This window comes from Anas acuta, chromosome 1, assembly GCF_963932015.1.
Source record: "Anas acuta chromosome 1, bAnaAcu1.1, whole genome shotgun sequence".
In the NCBI taxonomy this organism is placed as follows: Eukaryota; Metazoa; Chordata; class Aves; order Anseriformes; family Anatidae; genus Anas; species Anas acuta.
Window position 1 is genome coordinate 197,464,838 of NC_088979.1, and position 11,694 is coordinate 197,476,531.

Here is an 11,694-nt window from a genome sequence, read left to right on the forward strand (position 1 = left end):
CGTTCCCTTAACAGCAGAACACATTTCCAGTGTGCTTAAGCATACAGGAACCCCATCTGCTTTAGGCCAGTCAATACTGCAAATTCAGACCAGCTCCCCTAAGCCATAAACTGAAAAGGAAACACATGACTTCCTCCTGCGTGCTCAGCTACAGTCCTTTCACTGCTAAAAGACGGGAATTGAGAGGGGGCAGCTCTAAAGAAAACCGTTCTGTTCCAGCTCATGCTGAGAGGGTAACCTATTTTGTTCTTTCAAGAATGACAACAACAAGAGAAAAACTAAATTTAATTTATTTTTATCAAAACCTATAGGAAGATAGCAATACTAGAGATCACACATTATGAGAAGAAAATGTTCCTGAGCTTACAAACTGCATATTCTAACGTACACAGTCCTAAAACATACATTAGAAATAACCAAAGGATTGACTTAACTTTGAGATTAAATAAATAGACAATAGCTTTCTTACAGATGATCTTGCAGAATTAGTTCTGCTACCTCAGAAAAAAAGCAAAACAAAAAACCAAAACAAAACGCTAGAGGATAAAGCACAGGTTACCAGACTCTAAGTGCATGTACACAACTGACCTAGTGGCCATGACGATGCTACCAGACCACAAAGCAAAACAAAAGCAGAAGCTAGGCTGGTTTAGACTCCTTAAGAATTTGAAAATAAGTTTCTTCTCTTCCCATTTGGCCAATTTCCCCCTGAACTCCTAAGAACAGCAAGTTTTAAAAGTGACACAGTGTAATACTAAGCTAACTCACCAACTGCAATCCCAAATGCACTGAACATGTAAATATAAACACTGTTTGAGCTTCTGAATTAGGAACAGGATCCATGGACTAACTTCAAATAAATACAAACTACTGTTACCTCCCAGGATGTAAGTTAAAGGTCCTTTATTTGTCGCACAAGAGGTAACATACACATCCTTAGAGAACATCAGCGGTATTTCAATGCTGGTGATAACACACGCTGCCTTGGGAGAAAGGCAGACACTGAACTCAAGTACAACTAGTAAGACTTCAGCTTTCAAAATCCATTTACTTGTGATTCTTTAAATCCAACTGGGCATAGACATAGTCAAAAAGGGTGTCGGACCGTCCTGTCGCCTCGCACAGGAGAGGCCAGAGGGACTGATTTGGTAAGGAATCGAGTTCTTGCTGTGGCCGCTTCTGCACCGACAGGAAATGCTGCGGGCGGCAGCAGGTTGAGCAGCTGGAGATGGCCGATTCCATCCACGTGGAACGCACTGCTGACCTGGGCTACATGCAAGAGAAAGCACAGCTCCAGATGATAAAAGATCATCTAGAGTTCGGTAACGTTAAAGCTCCACATTCCACCGAAATAAAAAAGGTGAGAGAAACGGCATTTTAAAAATCAGCTAGATTCAGTGTTTATTCAGGTGTGTGAATACAGGTGAGCCTGGTAATGGCAGATACTCTGAAATCTAAGCAAACTTTCCCCATTGAACAATATAAAACATCGATTGCAACGCGGATCTCTGTATTGTGGACTACAAAACTGAGCACTTTCGGTGGCCTACGCTCTTCGCCCCAACCACCAAACTAATTTTGATGCCTCGTAGCATATAAAAATTTCACTTTCCGCCAACGAGCCGGATGTTCAGTGCCAATGCAACTGTGCTTCTTCATCAACAACCAACCTGTATTATCCTTTGAAACACTCTTATTGGAGTGCTAGGAATTAATGTGAAGTTTAAGGCATTTTCTAACTAATTAAGTAAACTGATATATGCTGGGTACTTGACTTCATTCACCTGAGCCAACAGCAGCGCACCTTATAAAGGCAACTAGCTGACCTATGATACATAGCTCGCATCCAGTTATGGAGCAACATAATTCTGCCTGACCCGACCGACACTTACACCATTTGTAAGCAAGTTTTACAAGCGTTTTAATCCATGAGAATAAAGCCCTTTGATCATCGCCGGACCTTGGCTGGAACTTCACTCATAACCTAACTCGACTGCTCTTCAGTGTTTTGAAGCCAAGCAAAAGTTAGCATACATTACAAACAGATCAAGTCAACTTGAAGATAATCAAAAAAAAAAAAAAAAAAAAAAAGATTCAAGCAGCTGAAGAACTGTGTGTTTCTCAGCCTTTACATTCAAGAACATCTTACAAACATCTACAGCAAACGGGTAGCTCGTCCCTAGCCTAACTTCACTGAAGTTAACATTTCTGCAACAAGAAAAAATAGGCCTAGTCTCTTAAAAATCTGTCACTAGGTAAAAAAAGTCACAGTATGTAAAAACAATCAGAACCAACTGCTAATACAAATCAACTCCCAGGCTATTGCTGCACCTAACAGGTAACCATCTCCAGAATGCATCAGCTTTGCTAGACAACGGGCTGCTTTCCCTCTTCGTTATCTCTTTCCAAACCAGATTTGTTTCAGCAATGACCGCCAGCTCTCCGCAGCGGGAACAGAACAGCGTCTGGTAACAGAACTGGTAACAGTGCGGTATTTACAAATCCTGTGCAGAACTGCAGATCCCCTCCAGAATCTTAACTGCGAGTCAGAACCTAACAAGTGGAAAAGTTCTACCTGTGAAACTTCTAAGTAACGTGACATCAGCTAAAACTGTTCGAGACCTGACCTTTCGTCTGGACTCTGCTAACACTGATGACTCATGTGGAGTTCAGCGGACGTTTTGCCGTCTGCATTCCTGGGAACGCTCATCAAGCCACGCTCCGACGGCCCTCCTTCATCGTGGGGCCAGAAGTGTTATTGCAAATCTCTCCAAGCCTTTCTTTTGTTCAACACCACCAACGGGAAAAAAAGCAAAGGAACTGTCCGCTGTGATTCAGGACTCAAATTGGATGTCTCCAGACTTCTCAAGGTACAGAAAATATGCAACACGACTTCATCCCACTGAAATCAGCTCCTAAAAGGCCTACACTTTGTAAGCTCACACTCACTATTCAAATCTAGGTACATTTTAAAGAGTTTTCTTACCATACAGCTTTCTCCCTCCTACAGAACAGTGCTGTAGAAATCAAACTTTAATCTCTGTTACCAGTTTCAGCCTGAAACATTAGATCTCTTTCTTTGGCCAATGCCATTTCAGTTACAAACAGAATGCCTTCTTTTCATTGTATTTGTTTACATTAGCTGTAAGAATAATATATGTGTGAAAGAAGAGTCTTCTTAAAACACTTTTAGAAGAGAACAAAGTATTTGTGACGTTGTACACCCAAACTCAGTTGAGATAACCCCTGCAACACACAGCTCCACATTTACAGACTGTTCTGATCCTCTTCCTGGAGGGGCTGAGACCATCTGCAGAGTCTGACGTCAGATCTATTGAACCTGTGGCACAGACAAACACAAATAGGGATGTTTGAAAAGAAAGACCAAAACCGTGCTAAGCAGGCAAATGGCTTCAAAAAGTCTCCTACCACCTCAGGTCTTAAAAGAATTGTGCGTGAAGCCATGCTGAGTTCTGTTTACAACTACACGACACAGCATATGTAGCAGCAGAATCCAAAGCTCAACAAACTCAAGCCCTTCATCCTGGTCAGCTAAAACTGCAACCTGCCTTCAGCATCAGCATCACACACACCACAAAAAGGGGGAGTTTTTAGAAGAGATATAAGTAAGATAATTTGTCAGTTCTGAAAGAGAGTGTTGACAAGAATGAGGTGCAGCTCCAGAGCATAAGTAAATGCTTCTTTGGGAAGTAAATAGCTGGGCGAACGACACGTTTGTTATGGCTTAGTGGTTTGCAGACAAACAGAGCTTGACACACAGAACTCCCTGCCAGATAAACTAAAAATATTTACAGTGTATTGGACGGGAGAGAGGGGAGGAAGAATTCCCAAACGGAAAAAATCAACTATAATCACTGTATCCAGCCCAGCGAAACAACAGTCAGTTTTTTGGACCTTCCTTCTTCCTAAACATCTGCAGCACCTCAAAAAAGGTGCTCCTAAACATCTGCAGATTCCTCAAGAAGTACCTGAAATGCCAGTTTGAAGAAAGAAAATAATTTTTTAAAGGTATCCAAACACACTTTTTTTTTTTTTTTACCCTGACCATTATATTGAGCACCCCTGCAACAAATCTTTAAAATAAGCCGCCTTGACAGAGGTTCCAGTCACAAGTCTCTGCTCTGAGCACCTAAAATGCTGCTATCAGTCAGCCTGCAACATTAGCCAATGCCCCACACCTCCCCCGAGAACAGGTTTGAAATCTGCAGACCTTTCATCTGGTAGTCGAAGGTGAGCTCTTCTCCAGCCTTGATGGTTCTCGTGGAAAACAGTGCTATTCGAGGAAGACGCAGGTCGAGGTTGTCAATGAACACGTTGAAGACTTGGAGATTTGGATCACACTGTAAAGAAAAAAATAATGTGGTTTCTGGTAAACAAACAAACAAACAAAACAAAACAGAAGTTTCACTGAAAAGAAGTGGAGGAAATGGCTCTTCTCTCAGTGACAGAGGTCTGAAATCAAGTTATCTTCCGAAATCAACAAATTCCAGTTTTGAAATAGCATTAAAGGAGAACGTTCAGAGTAGAGCTCTTTAAAGAAGATAACCTTTACAAGGTACTGAGACTACAGGAATATCTAACAGCCTAGTTAAAAAAATGGCACCTTCAAAATATGGCAAGGAAAAAAATGGCAAACGAAACAACTAATATTTGGGGTTAAGATTTACTTACTGAACCCACAAAAATAATTAAAGCTGAGAAGAGAAGAACAACCTAGCGTTTCAAGCCACATAAACCTAACTATAGAATAATGAGAGTAAAGGTTGATTTCAGGTCAGAAAAAAAGAGAAATAACATTCTCAAACTATAGGTAAATTTTTATTTCTAATCGCTATCCTGCTTGGCTTTTGAATTATATGCTACAGGCAGGGAGGGGTGAACCTGTCAAATAAACTAGGCAGGAACTAGAAACTACTTTTTCAGTTTTCCTAGATTAAGTCTAAGCAGTCTGTAAGACAGTTTGTTAAACTGCACGCACGCTTTTCTGCTATTCAACGGTAAAATATTTCACATTACAAAAGCAGGACTGAAGTTAGACTTCTAACTCTGCACTCAAGTGCAGGAATAATTTATTGCCACTTCCAAAAGCAAGCAATTGCAATTCTAAAACCCTTCATTTTCCTCCCTAACAAGCCTGCATGACACACAAATGATGTCATCAGCTCACTGACCTGAAGACGAGTTTACTTTATTTGTACAACAGTGAGTGCAGACCTCGTACACACCACATCGTTCACAAATACCTCATTCCTGAACTAAAACATGTAATTCTTTTACAGATGCAGCTCAGCCTTTGTGTTGTAGGTACTTGAATTGATAGCAAATAAAACACAACAAAAGTTTCCTATAGAAAATACACTTTCAGGTTCTCTGGCAAATTTAGATTTGATACTAAGAATGGGAAAAGGTATCTACACAAGAAAAATGCCAAAGAAAATAGCAATTTTTTCTTCATCTACTAATATTTGAAGGGTATTTGACACACCCTCCCCTGCCCTGCTACAAAATAACGCAGCAGCTCCGTTGTCTTTAACTCCTCACTGACTTGATCAAGTGTTTCTCCTGCGTTATGCCAGTTGGTTATTTGAAAACCAAACAAACCCTATTTTGGTAGTGCGGTGACTCCCCTGGAACTACCAGATGTCCACCTGAGGCAGCCTCACATTCCCAGATTCGTGTAGGCAGCCTCACTCTGAGTACAGCTAAGTACGCCATTATATTTGTTATGTTCTATGTGACTGGACTGTGCTGGAATAAAACACGCTACTTCAGAAAAACGGTGAACAAGACAGTAAAATATTCACAGTAGGCGAGCATTTCTGGCACAACTGGGGTGATTTTGTCCGCAGTTAGGATATGAAATGAGGCCTTACGCTGTGATTCACAAAGTGGGACACATTTCCATAGCGAGCTGCATCCACTGTAAATTCGTCTGAGTCATAGTCCAAATCAAACAAATACGTATTGCCCTGGTTGTCATAGAGCTGGCCCCGTCTCTCTGCTTCCTCACTTGTAATCACCTAAAGAGAGAGAAAAAAGAAACCTGCATCATATTATTAACTATTACTGAATTAAAACACACATCACAATCAAGTCAGGAAAACTTTGCTTAAGAAAAACAGCACGTGTGCTGTCTGGTGTAACTTGCTTGGTGCACTACTTCACCTCAGGAAAAAAAAATCATCACTTGCATTAAGTGTCTTGATGAAGCCAAATAAACCATGGGAGTTTCTAGCCATCCAGTTCTTTCATTACACCCACAAAACCTTTTGTTAACTTAATGTAAAACTAAAATTATTTTCTCTCTCTAATTTGTATGGAAGCAGAACGGCAGTTACCAGGCTTTACAATTCTTCCTATGATTTCTGTCTGTAATGAAAGATGCTGTTGCCTCTGTGGAATTCCTGGTTTCATGGTACCTTAGGTCTCCACACCACTTTGCAAAGCTGAATCTATGAAATTAAGCTTTAAAAACTTCACCTGCAGCCTGATATTTTGAATGTATTCTGTTGTGCACAATCAGCAAAAAATAATTTTATATATTGAATATATATATATATATATCACAATTTGGCAGCAGGACGGATAAAAGTAGTAATTGGAAAAAAAAAACACCTCAAATATTTCTGACAGACCAGATTTGAGAACTTATTCAGCAGTAGGAAATCACCCAATTCACATGGGAGGATAAATGTACTTTTTTTTGCTTTCAGTAACAGAATTTTGCACTCACAACAGTCTCCTGTCAGTTGACAAGGTTTTATTAAAAGGCTGCAAAGTTAACAGATTTGAGGCAAGAATAAATACAATGAAGACCACAAACATTTGTAAGTGGGGATAGAATTAATTCTTCTGAGTCATGTTATTAGCAAGGCAGATACGTGGCAGAAGCACACCAGAGTGGATCAGAGAGGCTGCCAGGAGCTACTGGTGTAAAAAGCCCTGAGACAGAGCTGCACCAGATAACACAAGGCAACGTAGAGTCTGCACTTTGCAGCACTGAAGTTCTGCTTTGGAACAGCATGAGACAGATTATCCAGACAGAACAGAAAAGGGACCGAGCCTGGGTGGGGAGTTTGGTAACAAGTGTGCCTGGGGAACAGCAAAAACTACAATAAAGATAAGGGAAGAATGAGGAATGCGACTGCCAGGAAAGAAAAGGACTCATCTTTAGAAATACTGCTAGGGCACATATCTACAGGAATTCTGTAACGAGTATTCTCTTCACATTCAGCCTTGTACAATACTCTGGAATGGAGAATATACTGGACGAGGTAATTTTACTGCCAGCTTTAACATCTATTCAGTGTATTCCTCTGCCCAGAAGCAGAAAAACTTCTGTTATAGAGCAAACGCCAAGTGTTAAAACCAGGAGAAAGCTCTTATTTCCTCCTTCACCGTAAACAATCGATCCATATGAGATAAATACATACCTCTCCGACATACTCCATCACAAAACTGTTGGTTTTAATCTTCTGGAGGGTTTTCACTCCCCAGCCTCGTCCATTGTTCGTTCGGAAGATGCAAAGCGAATACTGCGTGCCCTTCTGTACTATCCTATTAGGGCAGTCGGGCCCGCACCTACAAAATGAGTTGCATTCATAGATGGGCAAGCCAGGCTGGATTTTCAGCTTCTTTTTTTTATTATAAGCCAAAATAAAGCCAGCCTCCTTTGGACAGCACTTCTCAGCAGGGCAGTCTGAGCATTCACAGCCAGTCGTTATTCCATTGATTACATTTATTCCCGGAGCAGGTTTGTACTCATTAATGTAGTAAAAGTCTAAAGGAGGACCTTCGAGATCCACAGTGTTTTCTACCAGAATCATTCCTCTATGATTCTTTTTCCTGTTGAGCTCTTCTTTCCATCTCTGCAGAGCTATTCTTTGCTTAGCCTTCCTTACAATGTAATCTGCGACCGCAGGTTTCAAGGCTTTAACGTGGTTTCTCACTTTCAGCGCTTTGCCTTCTTTCACTCGAGACAAGTATTCATTCTTGTCACTAAGGAAGTTTTGAAGAAGCAATGGACACTTCAGATTTTTCTGAGGTTCCCAAGTATTCGAAGACTCCGGCCATCCTTTCCATTTCACAAGATAGTACTCTGTGCCCTTGAAATACAGAAACACACAGATTTAGCCACACTTCTGTTTACTGAAATGCAGAGTTCCGCAGTTAAGAAATGCCACACAGTACAGAAGGTCCTGATGGCCCCAAAACAATTAGAACTGGGGAGAAAGGGAAAAAGCAAGTTTGCTGTTGGCAGATTAACTTAGAGCACAACTTTGGATACTCCACGGGCAGTGGAAACTTGGAAACTCTGGGGCACAGAAATACACAGCTGAGAAGAACTCAGGTCACTAATCTTAAACCAGGAAGCTAATTTCTTAAAGCAGTTACGAAAATTAAACTATCTAGTTGTGTGACTCATATGCATAAGCAGAATATAGTCATGTCACACACAGAACAAAAAAATAAAATCCTAAACTTTCCAAGCAGATGCCAAAAAAAACACTATTTGCCCTTTATCAACCATGCTCCTAAAGAAGCAATCTGTTTAAAACACTTCATATTGTATTTACAGTCGAGAAGCACACGCTTTGCATGTATTTTACAAGAGCCAAATAACCATAGTAAATGTAACAAGGCCAAATCCTGATACTGAATTCCACCGGCAAGAACAAACCATAGGAATCCAGCAGCAGCACATGGCCCTAACTCTTCATCAGCCAGACTACAACATTCGAGAGAAAAACAAAGTTAGCCTGCAAATAAAGTAGCATCGTAAGACATACCGAGCTACAACCTAAAAGCATCAGGGTTTTGCTTCTAGATATATAAAGGTGAGGCATTTTGTATTCCAAAATCTCTGTAATTTCAGGACAAAACTTCCGTCAACGTACTGAAAGAGGTAGCTACACTGCTTTCTGTTTACAGTTCAAAGTTTAAATGATATTTCATGCGATGTAATCAACGGCTTTGCACTCGCAGCCTGTTTCTTTATATTAGGAGCAAAACTACCTTTGTCTCGCTTCCAAATTCCAGCTGAAAGAGTGATCACATCGGTCTGTGTTTCTCTTACCTCTTCTACCTTGTAGTCACACAAATATTCCACCTCATAACTCTTTAGACTCCTGTTGGTGATTCCAATGGATTTACATCTGAGATTTTCCTTCCTACATAATTCTTGGAGGGTCTCAAGTGAGGCTAGACATGGCACATACCAGGCTACAATAAGAAAATCGGTAGAGAATCCTATTTAATGTCTCGGCCGAGTTCAACCCGTTATGCACTCCACGTGCCTCAACCCGAAGTCCCCGCGGTACCACCTGCGCCAGCGGCCTCTCGCACGCCTTCGGCGTCTCTCCAACTTTAACCCTAAGACTCAAGGCAGAAGCACGGCGACGATTCCCTCCCTGAACCTCGGCTCGGCGTGCCTGGCCGCATACTTACAGGGAACCACCAACGCTCTGGAGGGCAGGCACTGCGGCAACGCGCTTCCAGGGGTGGAAAGCGCCTTAAGACCGAGGGAGGGCGTTGCCCTACGGTGAAAGCATCCCGTAACCGAGCCAAAGCTCCGAGCCAGCCTCCATTCTTCAACGGGACCTCCAAAGGGACCCCAAGAGCCCTGCAGCTTGTAGGGGACCCCAGCTCCTGTGACAGGACCGGGGTGACTGATGGAGTCCTGGCCCCGAGGCTCTTCCAGAAGGATCGCGGAGCTGGAGGGAGGCTGCTGGGGGCTGAAGGGGTAAAGGGGGGGAAGTTTGGGAAGGTGGTGAGGCGGTGAGGGGCTGAGGGGAGGAAGAAGAGAGTGAGGAGAAGGTGGAGAATGAAGAGGATGAGGAGAATGAGGAGGAAGAGGGGAGGGAATGGAGGCGGTTGCCTTTCCCCCAACCCCCCTACAGCAGCCCCAACCCCTCTCCCCTCACATTTACCTCAAGCACCCCCCCACAACACCGTGCTCACCCCTCCGGCCTCCAACCTCCCCCCCACACCCCTAAAAAAACCCCACCCCAACCCCAAACCCCAACTCCAACCCACCCCCCACCGCACCACACCGCCGAGCCCGGGCTGCCAGGCTCCAGCTACGGGGAGAGGAAAGGGGGGTGGGAGGGCTCGGCGGCGGTTCCCTCAGCCCCCCGAGCCTTCCTCCTCCTCAGCTCTCGGCGAGGCGGAGGGGAAGCGAGGGGCTCGGTGCCCGGCGGCCTCACCTCCTGGCCAGCCCTCCATCTTGGAGGGGGCCGCAGGCGCCAGGCGCGGGTCGGGGCCCGCCATGCTCCGCCTTCCCCCCCCCCTCCGTGGAGCACGGGGCGGGGCCATGGCGGCGCCTCAGAGGCGGCCCCGTTCTTCCCCCTCCACCACCGTAACGGTTAGGGAGGGTTTTTCTTGGGGGTGTAAACGGAGAAAGGAGAGGGTTAAGGGGTGGGGGTGAGGGCAAGGCGGTAAGGTTTTCTAACTACAATAAAAAAATAAAAATAAAGCGTTTTTCACCTTACTTTAACATACACTTTCCTCCCCCCCCCAACACTTTTCTCCGCCACACACCGACTCCTCCACAGAAACAAACCTACAAAACTAACAGCTATAAGGGAAATTAACCCCCATCAAATAAGCATAGCAAGACTTCAGCTCCCCCCCCATTAATACTAAAACTCTTACATCAAGTTTTAAACCTGAACCGTATATTAAAGCAGCTTTAACGGATCTTACATAGTTTTAAACCTAAACCATACGTAAAAGTGGCTTTTACAGACCCCATCTTTTTTATCGTATGCCAAGTGAAGGAAAGCCCAGGCTCCTTTGTTCGCTTTAAGCATCCACTCGTGGGGCAGGGGGAACTTGAGGCCCCAGGAAGGCTGCCCTGAGGCCCCAACCTGGTTCTCTACTGGATACTGACCTCAGGAGTCAAAGGGGAATATTTCAGGCACTTGGAACCAAAAATATATTCTCTCACCACAATACGCTTCCCAGAAATGAGGTCTGCTGTTCAAGTCATCCCCAAACCTCAGCAGTTTGTACTATTGAGCACAAAATACACGCCCCAGAGATGCCCAGCCACTAGCTAGCACTCAGTCTCTCCTCAAGGACTTACTCTAATCTGATGTTAATGTGCAACAGTATGGGGCTAAGGGACTCCACTGCCCACACAAAGTAAGGCTTTAGGTTTTCCAAGACCCTTTTTAAAAGCTTCCAGACAGGAACTGATGAACTATTTATTCACTTACCTTCAGGACACCAAGGAGCCAGTGCTAGGTGAGGTAAAATTTTCTGAGTGTTAAAAGTTCAAATCAAATGCTTAGTCTGGTAAACCAGAATTATGTTTGAAATGCAGTAAGATTTATATCTACATAGGATTTTATAAGGTATAAAGAATATGAAAATGCATGTCCTGCAACAGGTAACTGAGGAGCTCAAGACAAACTTGGGAAAGCTGTAGGAAAGCAGTAGTTGAATCCAAGTCTCTTCGAATCCAGATTGGCATCCCTCTCTCTAGTTTTGGTTTATGCCTTTGAGGTACTACTGGGTTACTCTGAATATCTGACAAAATTATATCTGGCCCCACCTAAGGGCTGAACTGCTGCTTTTCTCAACTCTACGCAAGACTGAGACCATCAAATCCTGTAACTACAGCTGCCTGTTCCACTTTCTATTACTTCCCTCCCTACCTAAATCTAAAAA

General features: G+C 43.3%; 1 protein-coding gene across 1 annotated transcript; it reads right to left on the bottom strand.

The window, feature by feature from the left end:
• Positions 1–272: 272 nt before the first annotated feature.
• On the bottom strand, positions 273–10,376 carry SUV39H2 (SUV39H2 histone lysine methyltransferase). Its single transcript, XM_068669981.1, has 6 exons — positions 10,227–10,376; positions 9,098–9,243; positions 7,455–8,126; positions 5,895–6,041; positions 4,232–4,361; positions 273–3,340 (listed from the first exon to the last, which is right to left on the bottom strand). The coding sequence occupies exons 1-6, from the start codon at positions 10,333–10,335 to the stop codon at positions 3,231–3,233; spliced, it is 1,314 nt and encodes a 437-aa protein (XP_068526082.1). The 5' UTR covers positions 10,336–10,376; the 3' UTR covers positions 273–3,230.
• Positions 10,377–11,694: the final 1,318 nt, after the last annotated feature.